Source organism: Bos grunniens, chromosome 5 (genome assembly GCF_055505025.1).
Source record: "Bos grunniens cultivar Pamir isolate PY7600 chromosome 5, Bosgru_T2T1.0, whole genome shotgun sequence".
NCBI classification, from domain to species: Eukaryota; Metazoa; Chordata; class Mammalia; order Artiodactyla; family Bovidae; genus Bos; species Bos grunniens.
Window position 1 is genome coordinate 33,007,877 of NC_141169.1, and position 13,554 is coordinate 33,021,430.

The following is a 13,554-nucleotide window of genomic DNA, read 5'->3' on the forward strand; positions in this document are numbered from 1 at the left end:
ACTCATGGCCCCAGCAGCAGTCTTTCCAAAGTCCTGCACCTGTCATCTCCTCTCCTACCTCTGTCCATCCCTCTCCCTCAACTCACTTCTCTCTGGCGCCTTTCCACTCAGCCCCACTCCTGGCCATGATGGCAAATGCAGTGAATGCATGATCGCGGCCATCTGGAACCGCAGACAACACCCGCTCTACCAGGGCCACAAATCATCGTTTTCAAATCAATATTTAGGCCGGCACTTCTCTACCCCTAATGGGCACATGAGTTATCTGGAAATCCAGTAAAATGCCAAATCTGATTGAGAGGATTCTGTGGACATAGCGAGAATTTCAAACGCTTACTACGTGACCACACTATACTAAATAGACTTTGTGGGTGCTGTGCTTAGTCACTCAGTCGTGTCCAACTCTTTGCAACCCACTGGACTGTAGCCCACCAGGCTCCTCTGTCCATGAGATGTTTCATCCAAGAATACTGGAGTGGTTTGCCATTTCCTCCTCCAGGGGATCTTCCCAACCCAAGGATCGAACCTGCATCTCCTGTGTCTCCTGCACTGCAGGTGGATTCTTTTCCTGCTGAGCCAGGGAAGGGAAGACTTCATGGAGGGAACTGTCAGTGTAAAAATGATAGCTCCTGTTCTCAAGGAGACATGTGAATAAATCCACACGGGATTTTTCTCCGTGGTTGAGGGATAGAAGGATGAATGAATAAGGGTACAACTGCATGGGATGGGCTATATATTAGTGCAAGAGTTCAAGGGAGGGAGACAGGAGATAGAAGCCACTCACTTTCACACATCTGGTGGGTTGTCGGTCCCTCAGCGTGTGTCCCCTGGAGCCACAGTGCCATGCCATTGCCAGACAAGTGCCCAGAGTAAATGCCTCCTGGTCCTTGGAGACAGCTGTGGCTGGACAACCACGGTTGCTTCACGTGCAGCCCCTGATGGGAGTGGTCCAGCACCTCTGCACCGAGGCCCTGATGTTCCTCCCTTCACTCCAGAACTAGCAAGAGTTAATGAGAACACACATGTTCCTCAAAGCCAGAAAGCCATATGCTTCAATAGAATGTGAGATATTGCATGAACGGGTCGTGCTTGAAAAAAAAAAAAAAAGTGAAATAGGAAGGTCATATGCGTATAAAAGTACAGCTACTTTTTCAAAAAATAAGACTTTAGAAAGCATTAGAAAGCCAGATGTCTTCCTCTTTTGCCTCAAAGGTCTATCTAGTAGGAGATAAGTAGAAGAGGAAAGAACGAGAAGAAAGGCAGGTCTGAGCCAGACCCAGTGACAACTAGTGGCCTTCACGGAGTCCTCTGCATCTGGCCTCTTTCTCATCCCTAGTGCCACATCTTACTCCCACTGGCCCCCATGGCTGACTCCACACTGGTCTGGACCCCTGCCATGTCTTCTGGTTCATCTGCTCTTCTTTGCCTTCTTATAGGTGCCACCCCGTCCCCTCACTATGCCTCCGCATTTCAACATTCCTCTCATCCTTGGAGACTCACTTCTCCTAGGAAACCTTCCCCAGCTTGCTCTATGACTTCCAGAATATCTGTTCTTTCTGGTTTTGTTTGTTTATTTTTTAAGAGGAGGATACCATGCTTGTAGCATTTTTCACAGTCTTGTTTTCTTATTTCCCTTGAAGATGAAAATACAGTGTCTTAATTCTCTCTGTATCCTCATTTCATACAGAAATGAGTGTTTAGTATGAGACTTAAACTGAATTTGGATGGTGCTGGGACAGGACAGAAGAGACAGGGTTGGATTCTCAACACTGTTTGCACTGGGACTACATAGTAACACATTTATGCTCATGAAATGGAATGTACACCATAAATCTAGAAACCCTATTCTGGACAGTCCTGATCCTGTTACTCTGCCCCAAAAATGCCAAAGGAAAACATAAACACATCTTGAAAGGATGTCTGAACTGAGTCAACCAACAGAAGCAGGCTGGCCCCGCTCTGCCTCCACCGTAGCTGTCTGAATGAAGTGTGTGCGTTCACCACCTGCCATATTTGGGGCGGGTTTACCTCTTTGGAATGTGAATCCTTCCACACTCTATCACTATTTTTAAATGGGATTTGTGTAGAGGGAGAGAAAGAGGTCTTTTCTTTACAGTTTACCTATAAATATCTTTCCCAATAAGGAAGGCTATGTCCACTATAGGTCTAAATTTAATATTGCCATAAAAGAGAGAAAAACAGTGAAATGGTTATTTTGTCTACACAACACAAAATGAGGGGTTGAATCCACCTGCCTCACTGAATGGATGTAATTTGGGGCAGATACACTGATGGTGTCTGTTTAATTTCTAACTGTTTTAATATTAGGCCTGCCCTACTCAAAGATGTAAGTGGACAATGATTGCCACGTGGGACCTTCATTTTTAGCCATCCATGCCCTTCTTCCACTAAGTGGAGGAAACAGCAGCTCTTTGATTCCAATTCTACAGTTATAGACACTTCAGTGCTTCTCATCTATCTAACACTGCCAGGATATAAGATTTTTCACATTAAACGAACAAAGACTTATTTTCATTATGTTTAATGGAGACTTTTCTAAAATGGAATATAGATTTCCCTTTCTCCCCAAAGAGACCATAATAAGCTTGAGTTAACATTTTGTCGGACATTTAAGTTTATTATTACGAACCACAGGGACAGCAGCAGAGGCTGTGAGCCAGGACACTCCCTGGAATCATTAAGGACTAGAGCCCTTAATGGGCTGTTTACCCCTACCCTATCAGGTTGGTTTTTTTTTTTTTAATTGGCTCCTTTTCTTTTTTTTCTTGGCATGGGCAAAATTGCACTTTATTTTTAAAAAAATTTTATTGGAGTATAGCTGCTTTACAGTGTTGTGTTAGTATCTGCTGTACAGCAAAGTGAATCAGCTATATATATATATATATCTCATCTCTTTGAATTTCCTTCCCATTTAGGTCACCAGAGTATGAGTAGAGGTCCCTGTGCTATACAGTAGGTTCTCATTAGTTATCTATGTTATTGGTTCTTTTTCTATCTCCTGTCTTATTGTCCCTTCTTGCTATCTTACTGTGTTTCGTCAACTGCCCTCCTATCTGCCCTCATTTTTTCTGCATCTAATTGGTGAGGTCAGATGACTATCTGTTAACACAATATCTAAACTATGAATAAATACGGACAGAATAAGAGGGACTCTACTACACATAAAAGGCATAAGCTTTCGCACAAAACAAATTCTGGCTGCCCAGAATTCTGCCTGCTGCTTCTCCCCCAGCTCACAGGTTTATTTCTCTTCCTTTTCAGTTTCTTGACTATGTTCTGGATATTGAGATTACTAAGTAAGTGACCTCCAAATCAATGATTTTTTTTCTCCCCACATAAAGATTCAGTCCCAGTCTGAGTCACAGATTAGAGGTTTTTAAATTGTAGTTGGATTCATGGGTGGGTAGAATATTGGTATTGGTGTTTAGTTGACTTTAGAATTTAAATAATTTCCATAGTCTATTTTGGTTTTGACAATTTAATTTTATTTTGCTTTTGTCAGTTCTCATCTCTGATGAAAAAACCTTTTCTTTTTTTCTCATGAGGAGCAGAGAACTAAATTTTGTATTCACAAATGAACCATTAGTACTGGACAGACTCCAGAGCTCTTATATGTAGATACAGTTTACTGCAAAGATGAATCACACACACAGTTAGAGTATGAAATCAAAAGCAACTAACCAAGAGAAATATGTATCACTTTGTTGCCCACTGAACTAGATCACTTTGAAACAGGCTTCAATTTTTTCATCTATTTGAGTGTCTTCACCCAAACTTTTGTTGTTGTTGTTGTTGTTGAATTTTTATGACAGATTTTTTAAAAAATCAGTTGTGTAAATGCCTTGCTTTATAGCTAAGGATTGCTTGTATCAGAATATAAATCAGATTTTACATCTAAATGCATTCATCCAGAGGGGTTTACTTAAATACTCCTACATGCTAAAATTGTGCTAGGCAATCTTCTTGTCCCCAAGGAGCATCTAGACTCATCGTTAATATGAGACCAATGAATATGGGGTGGGTGGGAGGGAATGAAAACATAAAAAACATATGTAGTTTAGAATATAGGATGTGGATACAGGCTATACCTGCTAGATGGATTCAGAAAGGCAGGGAGCCTTTTCATTCTAGAGTTATCAGAAAAGACTCTCAGAGGGGCTTAAACATAGGGGGTCTTGAGAAATGTGTGAAATTTGGTCTTTCTACCTTCCAGATGGAGAAGATAGAAGCCATGGTTCCAAGGAGGGCATGGGACATATCAGGGGGTAAGACTGGCTTTCTCTGGCCAGAGGCTGGGGCTGGGGAAAGGCTCAGAGCTTAACGCAAGGACTTGAACAGGAAGCTTGAACAGGAAGACGGGATAGCAAGGAGGGCTTACAGCAGGTAGAGAAGTTGGAACCAGTGCTTTAAAACCTTCACCCACCTCCATCCATACAAAGTATGGATGTATTTCTTTAAACAATGTAAGCCCCTTCACTTTCCAGCCAGCACACTTGCACGGAAGTTAAATTCTGCACACTTGGAATTCAGGGCTTTATTCTGAGAAGCCTCAGAGCATGAGGGGGTGGAGAGAGAGGGAGAAGAAGCCCAGAGCCTCCTGTGAAGACTGAGGCCTGGGTGGGAAAAGCAGCTTCTAAGTGGCTTCAGCTTCAAGGAGGAAAGCGCTGCAGAAACCCCATCGCTGGGGAGGGGAGTACTGGTTAAGTCAAGCTCCAAATTCTGAGTTTTGTGAAAGTTTGCATTTCTGCCTAAAGTTCCTTGGGGGACCTTAAAATCCTCAGGGATAGAAAACCGTTTACTCAAGAGGAAGGAGGTCTGTTAGGGAACTTTTCCTCCCCGGTATTAATGGAGACACCTGGAGCCAAAAGACAGCACAGCTGAGCCCAGGGGAGAAGGCAGCATTTAGGCCAAGGTGAGATGAGGTGGGAAGTGAGGGCCAGGGGGCCAACTAGGAAATTCTGGCTTCTCCCCCGGCTCACAGAACTCGGTCCAGCTGGAGCGGCGTGCTTCCTCCCGGGCCAGGGCTGCAGCAGTGGCCGACCGTCCCTGGCCAGAGCGGCTCAACCCCCGCCGGCAGCGCCCACTCCCCCCAGGGACTACCGGACCCGGGCCAGGGACAGCAGACATCTAGGCTGAGCCTGGAACTAGACAGCCCCCGACCTCGGCAGCGCGCACGCTGTAGTCTCGCCTCACCCCACCCGCCACCCGTCTTCTGTGTCTCCTCGCGCCTTCTCCCCAGGCTCTGCGCCGGTCCTCCACACCTTCACACAGGTCTCGGTCTGTGCTGTAACACCGGCCCCATTCCCGGCGCTCGGCTCGGGTCAACGTCTGCTGAGCTTCCAGAGGAAGCTCATTCACCGCATAGTTGGATAGGGGAGGAGTTGGGGCGGGGGCGGGGGGCTCTGTAGTTCTGAACCTCCAGGTGGGAATCCAGGGGCCAGGTGCTCCAAGAAGGGGCTAAAAAATAGATCGGGACGACCCTCTCCCCCCCTCCCCCCCACCAAGCTTGGCCCTGCTTGCCAGTCTCCAAGATTTAGGACTCCTGATACTTCGTGGGCTCCCCTTGCGCCCTTCCCCTCGCCCGCAACCCAAGGACCCAATGCGATGCCCCTCTCTCCCTCCCCCTCTGCTTCTTTCTACCGCTTCCCCTCCTCCCTCCCGAGTCTTTTCCGTCCACGGTCTAGCGCTCGCGGCCTGAGCCTCTGCAAACACCCCAACCCCTCCAATCCGGGCAGAACTCCGAGGGGAGGGGCCGGAGGCCCCCCTTCCCGCCTGTGGTCGGAGAGGGCAGCGCCGCAGCCCGGGATGGGTGGGGGGTAGGTAGACAGGGGCCGTCTCTGCGCCCCGCCCGATCAGGCCACTCTGCACACTTAGGGTGGGGGGCGGGAAGCAGGGCTAGCGGAGAGGGGGGCTCCGGTCCGGGCAGGTGCGGGCTCTGGCTGGGCCCAGGCGGGCTCCGGGGGCGGGGTCTCAGGTTACAACCCCGCGGGGGGCCGGGGGCGGCCCGCGGTTTGGGCGAGTTCGCCAGCCTCGAGAGGGCCGGGCGCATATAACGGGCGCCTCGGCGGGGAGAAGACGCAGAGCGCTGCTGGGCTGCCGGGTCTCCTGCCTCCTCCTCCTGCTCCGAAGGCCTCCTGCATGAGGGCGCGGTAGAGACCCGGACCCACGCCGTGCTCCTGCCGCCTCGCTGCGCTCCGCCCGGGCCCGGCTCCGCCAGGCCCCGCGGTGAGCTATGATCCGCCTCGGGGCTCCCCAGACGCTGGTGCTGCTGACGCTGCTCGTCGCCGCTGTCCTTCGGTGTCACGGCCAGGATGTCCGTAAGTCGTCCACAGCCCCCGCCTGCCACCCTTCTGTGTCGACCCTCAGTATCCTCTTCCCTGGCCCTCTCGCGCTCTGGAGCCCGCGGGTCTGGGTTAGAGCGGCTCCGGGGTCAAGGCGCGCGGAGACGGATGCAGGATGCACAGAAGCTTATCGAGTGGAATTCTGCAAGTCAGGGGCTCTGTCCTAGCGTCCTCCCTGCGGGTGGTGGTTGGAGGCATTTGCCGGTCCTTGCGTTGCGCAGGAATATTAAAGAAGCAAAGCGTCAGGTCGGAAGTTTGAGCTTAGATTCAAGCGCGCTCTTTCACCAGCTTTGATAATTAAGCGCACAAGCACACTGCTTGCCTCACTCAAGTACTCAGGGTTCAGCAAAACAGGTTGTGGCCCATAGATCTTAGGAAAAGTAGGAGAGAAACAGCACGAGCGAAGAAGCGAGCAAGCGCCAAGGGGTTGAATTCCCAGTCGTGTCCAGGGGTCGGTATCTGGGGTTCAAAGGGAAGTTGGTTAGACAAAGGAGATGCTCTGAAACTAGTAGGCTGAAACCCGAGGCCGCGATGAAGGGCTTCAGAAAGACACCCTGAGATCTTAGCGCCCCTCGTGGGTTTTCTGCCCCTCATGGCTGGCCCAGGAGCAAGGTGCAGCCCGCTTGGCATCTCGGCTTTCCCCTTGCCTCTATAAGATACAGAAACTTCCCGCAGGAGAGGCCATCTGAAAGGCGATAACATTCCAACCAGACCTTGCTTTTGAAACGTCCGGGGAAATAGCGCCCCCTCCCCGCTGTCTTCCCCCCATCCGCCCCTTCCCGCCCGCCCCCCCCCCCCCCAGCCAGGTACTACAATGAGTTACTTTTATAAAAGTTTCTGGAACTAGCCGAGGCTCTGCCAGGAGTGAGTGAGCGAGTGTGTGTGTGTGTGTGTGTAGCAGAGGAGTGGGACACGGTTGGTCGATTGCTATAACAATTTCAACCGTATATAGTTAGAGATGGCAGTTTTACAATCTGGTCCAAAGACAGTTCGAACCGCACCTTTCCATCATCTCCTTTGGTAAAGTCCCACTGTCTGGGATTATATTTAGGACAAATGAAGCCTGGAAAGTGTATTAAGTAGAGAAGATTTTTTTTTCCACGTGTTTGGGCACGTTTCCGACGGCTGGGATTCCAGCCCTGTCTTTGTATGTTACAGATTGTAAATCAATCGCAGGGGAAATTTGGGGGGAAGGTATGGAAATCAAAAGTCCGTCTGCCGACGATTCTGTGCAGTCTCGCCTGCCACCAGGCTCTCTCTGGAGACAGTTTAGAAGGCTGCGGGGCCAGAAGGACTTTCCGTTTGTTAGGGTGGTCGACAGGGGCAGAACTGGAGCCCGGGCGCAGCTGCAAGGAGCCTCAGGCTGAAGATTTTGGCCAGGGGGTCGGGAGGTACACTAAGCTGGAGGCGCGCTCACGGCACTTGTTGGAATACGGTGTCTCTAAGGGGCCCCAGGTCGGATTGACTATATATTTGTCCTAAATTTGCACGTACACACTCACAAAAGCTGTCTTCTTGACTGATCTCTGCCATAGTGCGCAATGGAATTAGCTAGGTGACTCTCAAAATCCCCAAACTCTCCATCTGGTATTAGAGGCGCTCACTTAAGCGGCAGAGCGTTCTCAGCGCCGCAACTTTCCTAGGAGGGAATGAATTCCACAGCTCTTTGGGCGCAGATCTCCCAGTCGCTCCTCCCCCCACCCCCCTCCCCAAGGGCAGAGCACTGGAGCCGCTGGCTTTGCGCCCTAGCGCACCCTGGCCGGGTAACCCACTCCCCTGGGTCATTGGACCCAAAGACGTGACGTGGGGAAGGACGCAGTCTGCGTGGACGTCAGGAATGTCAGTAACCTAGGGCTCGGGCACGCCCCTCCTCCCCATCTTTCCACAAGTTTGAGAAGCTTATTGGCTGCTGCGTTTTTGACCCACATCTGCATTTCACAGCCCTCGTCTCTGAAAAGTGCCCCTCGGCTCGGGGGAGAGACCTCAATCCGTCTTTGTGAGGCTTGTTTGCGTTAGGAGATTGGCAGCGATGGCTTCCAGATGGGGCTGAAACGCTGCCCGTATTTATTTAAACTGATTCCTTGCGGAGACCTGTGAATCGGACTCTGTGTGTGCTCGAGAAAAGCCCCATTCATGAGAGGCAAGGTCCGGTGGGTTCTTCCGTACTCCCCGACCCCCTCTCCCACAATGCCCCCCTGTGCCCGCCCGCCGCCACCTCTCAGGCTCCAGCCCTGCGCGGAGCGGCCGCGAAGCAAAACAGTTCCCCAAAAGAGGTAACTTTTTAATTGGCCTGCTACAAAGAGTCGCTTATACGGCCCTGCGGTAATGAGGGGAACACGATCAGGCGCGCCGGGATGCTATCGGCAGCCGTTTCGAACAGCAATTATGGAGGTGCTGGGCTCCTCCGTCCACACCTAAGGGATCTGGTTACGGAGCTGGCTTCTTTCTGGGGCAGTCATTTAATCGCACTTTTCACCCTCTCAGTGTCCGTGGGCGAGCTGCGTCCAGAGCCGCAGCCACAAAGAGTCACCGTAGGGCTCTCACACCCAGCGCTGCCGGCCCCGCCCCTGCGCCCGCGCATCCCCGGACCGCCCTTCCGAGGGAAATCTGATCTGCCTCCTGGGTGAACCCCTTCGTCCAGCATTTTACTCTTTTCCCCCTACGGCCCCCCTGGCTGAGAGTGGGTTCTTCTTTAGTCCGGACCCCACCCCTCGCTTTCTGCAGCTCCACCTATTTTAGCAGTGGGTGTGGCCCAGCAATTTTGATACTCATGCTAGGATTTCCCGCCCCCCCACCCGCCACCCACCCCACCCCCCGTGATTATCTTGCCTAAAGGCTGAGTGGATTTTTTTTTTTTTCTAGTGGAAAAAAAAGGGGGGGAGGTTATCTTTCAGAGTCTCCTTAAAGACCAGGGGGCAGGCCCGTTTCTTTCTCCGTCCACCTGGTTTGTGGCCGTTTCCTATTATTCATCCCTTGCTGCCAGTGCTTTGACGATTCTAATGAGAAAAACAGCGCTGGGCGCTCCCTAGCACGTGGTGCGGGCTCTGCCACGCTTGGCCCTCTTCGGAGAGCTCTTGTCAGCACAGGCTTCGTTTGCAGGGTGAATTCCAGACGGCAGGGCGCTTATGGAGGGGGACTACTCCGTGCCTTTCTTTGTCTGCATTCTTGGAGGGGGCCGGGCCTAGACTGGCTACTCTTGGCCGGGACCAGGCATTCAAAGCCTCCTTCCATATCCCCTCTGTCACGTTGAGCCGTTGTCTTCAGATGGAAGCAGGGTCTCTCCAGAGGGGGCTCCAGCTGGAGGTCAGCACCCGCAGAGGGGTCTTTGGCCCTGCTTGCCTCCCAGGGCATTTTATCAGCCCTCGTGCGTTCTATCCAGGTGTATTGTTTGACTGGTCCAAACCCCCTCCCCAAATTGGTCCTAAGACTAATACTATTTAAAGAATGGGACAAGATGCTACCTCTAATAGCTCCTCCTTTCACACACCTCCACCCCCATATATCCACTTCTGGAGCCTGGCTGCTGATACAGTCTAATTTTTGTGGGTAGAATTTTCTCCACGCCTTCTGGATTTTAGCTGTCAGTTGTATTCAGCAGATCCCATAATTCCTAGAGGCAGGCAGAAGAAAGAAGGCCTCTGTCCCTGTGTTGAGGGTGGGGTGGGGTGTGGGCGTCTCTGCATTTTCCCCTCCCCTCTGTCTTTACAGTCCTGAGTACCCCAGTTCAGAGGCTCATCCTCCTGCTCCTACTCTGACTTGCCCATGACCCCCACATCATCATGTCTCCCCAATATGAGATGCATGAAGACAGTACTTCATCCTCAGTGCCCCCCCACCTTCCCTGCTGGGTCAGGATTTTCATTGGTGAATAGAGAGCAGAGTGCAAAGTGGACAATAATATTTGTTAACTACTTGGAAGAATGAATGATGTCTTAGAAAAAGTAACAAGTTCTCTATGTTGGGTGGCAGGAGTCCACACGCTTCAGCATTCGAATGATGTCAAGTTGACCTGCAACCTCTCTCTTTTTCTCTTCTGGCTCCTCATCCCCTCCTTCCCTTGGCTCTCTGCTTCCCCCGCCCCACCCTCGGTGCAGAGAAGGCTGGCAGCTGTGTGCAGGACGGGCAGAGGTATAATGATAAGGATGTGTGGAAGCCCGAGCCCTGCCGGATCTGTGTCTGTGACACTGGGACTGTCCTCTGCGACGACATAATCTGTGAAGACATGAAAGACTGCCTCAGCCCCGAGACCCCCTTCGGAGAGTGCTGCCCCATCTGCTCAGCTGACCTCCCCACTGCCAGTGGTCGTAATTTATTTATTTCCTGTTCCACATAAATAAATTACTTGCAGGGGCAGCAAATGCCCTGCCATGGATGCCAGTCATCTCTGTGAAGCAGAGGGACTGGTTATCCATGGCACCCCAGCAGCTGAGGCTGAAGGGAAAGGCGACTTCTCGCTTGCAGGATGGCACTGAGTGAGCCTGACACACCAGAGGGGTCCTTCCTCACCTGAAACCTCCAGAAAATATGCTCCTAAGACCTGGAGGACAGAGGGGACTCCACACAAGCGTCCTCACTGTGAGCACCTCTGCAAAGTCCTTGAGCCACAGTGGAGATCCAGTGCTCCTTCTGGCCAAAACATGGATTCATTCTCCCTCTATTGCCCACACCTTGGCTTCTTTGTAGAAGGCCTCCAAACATATGGTCTTCAATGTGGAGCAAGCTCTGCTGGCCAATGGGGCGACAGAAAGGGCAGGACCGCTTTTGAAAAATACGGAGCATTGGTGGCAGTTTCCTTTTGGTTTTGCCTCTGTTGGTATTGACTGCCAATTAAGAAGCAAGTTCCTAGCAGAAGGAAGAGCTGGGGTCTGGGAGTTCTAGTGGTGAAGAGCGGAGCTGGGCCCGGGACAGAGCCCCAGGTGCCTACACTCTGGAGCTGGGGCTGGTGAATGTGTGGGTGTGCAGGTGACCCCTCCCCAGCTCTGGAACCCATGCCCTATCCCCCTGAAGGGGGATGGGGACACACATCTAGGCCTTTTGGGTGGCCCTCAGCATTTTCTTCCTGATCAAGCAGAGAAGACAGTTGAAAAGGAAGCGAGCAGTTGCCTTTCCTTAACACTTCACCCACCATGGAAAGCTGCTTGGGGAAGCCGCTTTGATAGCCCACTGCCCCAGATCATTTCTGAGGGGGCCTATGTGAGTGAAGCGTTGATCACCTTTACTATTTCGCTGCTACAAATGGGGGAGGGGTTATTGATTCGGGGGGCACTGGCTCCAATGCCCTCTGTAACTTCTGTGCTCTGCTGTTTTTTTGTGCTTGCTTCATGGAGACCCAGCTTGAATGTAAGACCTTTCTAAATACCTAACTCTTCCTCTGGGGTGGGGGATGTGTTGCGGGGTGCTTGGGCTATGGGAGGGTCTCCTTACCCTCTGGGGAAGAGAAGAAACTGAACTTCTCCGTTTCTCAGTTTTGGGTGCTTTCTCTCCTGGTGGCTGATAGACCTTGAGTTCTTTGTATTCTTTTTGGCCCCTGCACGCTGATTGGCTTTCAATAACAAATTCTGGGTCATCTCTGTTCCTCTTGGGACCTCAGCAACTCCAGACCCCAGTGAAACCTAACACCCCAACAGAAGGCTTCAGTGGAGTAGCAGGAAGCTACCTCCTTGCCTGGTTGTGTCCCTTTCTATGATCCCTTCACGAAAGTTTGAATGACAAGAAGTTGTACTTATCCATTTCATGACTCTTACATTTTCCTTCTCTATTTCTTCCATTTGCAGGGCAACCAGGACCAAAGGTGAGGATTTTTGTTGTTGTTGTTTGCTTTTTTTTTTTCCCACTTTATATTTTCTTCATTAAAAGCAATGCTGTGCTCATTCAGCATGTGGTTTTTAGGCATCAACAAAAGATCTGTTTCAGTGGGCACCTTGATGCAGGGGCTACTGTTTTGTACTGGAGGCTTGGTGAGCTTGCTTGACTCAATCCTGACAATGTTTCATATTTCAGGGACAGAAAGGAGAACCTGGAGATATCAAGGACGTGAGTACACTTTCTACTCCCATGTTGCATCGACTTTTCTAACTGGGTCATTTCCTTGAGGTCTCTTCTAACTTGCCGTTTTGTGGGTGTCTCTCTCACAGATCGTAGGACCCAAGGGACCTCCTGGACCTCAGGTAAGAAAGAGAGAAACCCCGTTTTTCATGCTTTTCTTGAGTTATTGATCAGCAGACTCTCCCGGTCTTGCTGTTGTCTCAATATTTTCTTCACTTTCAGGGACCCGCAGGTGAACAAGGACCCAGAGGTGATCGTGGTGACAAAGGTGAAAAAGTGAGTAGAGAAACAATGCTGTGTGACCCTTGTGGACTCCCCAGGTTCTCTAAGGACCCCCCAAATGCCTCAAGGGCACCACATAGACAGATGGGTCTTGTATACATGCTGCTTCACACTGGGGCCTCTTTCTCTTTCTGCCAAGGGTGCTCCTGGACCTCGTGGCAGAGATGGAGAGCCTGGGACCCCTGGAAACCCTGGCCCCCCTGGTCCTCCCGGCCCCCCCGGCCCCCCTGGCCTCGGTGGAGTAAGTATCCTTATGTCCCCTTCCTCCAGGCTGTCCCTCCAGAAATGTGGCTTCTAAATTGCTAGTCACGCTCACCTGGCTATCTCCCAGGGCTGCCAGAAGTGTGTCCACAGCCTGTCTTGAACATGGACTTCTCCCTCAGGCCTGTAATTTAGTGGAATCACACAGTGGGCATGAGACTGTGGCGCTAAGGACTGACTTTGTTCACTCACTGGCTTTCTGTAAAGAAAGTCTTCAGTTACCTGGCTTCCTGGCATCTCTACTGTGTGGCTGGTCCTTGGGAGTGGGTGTAGGGGTTGGAGGAGAGGATGACTGGGCACTTGCGGTTCCCTGGAAGAAGAGTGACCACTGTCCTTGGAAGACATTGAAGCTTCATCTTTGCCAAGTACATTCCAAGCAACTATTTATTCTCATGAAAGAGCCCCACTGAGTAAAGGTGTGTGGCTAAAGTTGTTTTTGGAATCAGACCAGTCAACAAATTATATTATTGCCCGGTTTTTGCAAGTTTGCCATTTTGATGTTTGCTATGATTTAAATTTTTAAACTTGAATGGCTCATAGATGCCTACTATATTTTCTGCTAAAATATTTCAAGACTGTTGATTTTAGTGTTTTTCTGGGCATT

At 50.8% G+C, this 13,554-nt stretch overlaps 1 protein-coding gene across 1 annotated transcript in view; it reads left to right on the top strand.

Moving 5' to 3' along the window:
• Positions 1 to 6,067: 6,067 nt before the first annotated feature.
• COL2A1 (collagen type II alpha 1 chain) overlaps positions 6,068 to 13,554 on the top strand; it is a 30,163-nt gene continuing 22,676 nt past the window's right edge. The window contains exons 1-7 of the mRNA XM_086403865.1: positions 6,068 to 6,338; positions 10,457 to 10,663; positions 12,137 to 12,153; positions 12,363 to 12,395; positions 12,497 to 12,529; positions 12,630 to 12,683; positions 12,829 to 12,930. Coding sequence (XP_086259991.1) covers positions 6,254 to 6,338; positions 10,457 to 10,663; positions 12,137 to 12,153; positions 12,363 to 12,395; positions 12,497 to 12,529; positions 12,630 to 12,683; positions 12,829 to 12,930 — 531 coding nt within the window. The 5' untranslated portion in view covers positions 6,068 to 6,253. The remainder of the gene's footprint in view (positions 6,339 to 10,456; positions 10,664 to 12,136; positions 12,154 to 12,362; positions 12,396 to 12,496; positions 12,530 to 12,629; positions 12,684 to 12,828; positions 12,931 to 13,554) is intronic.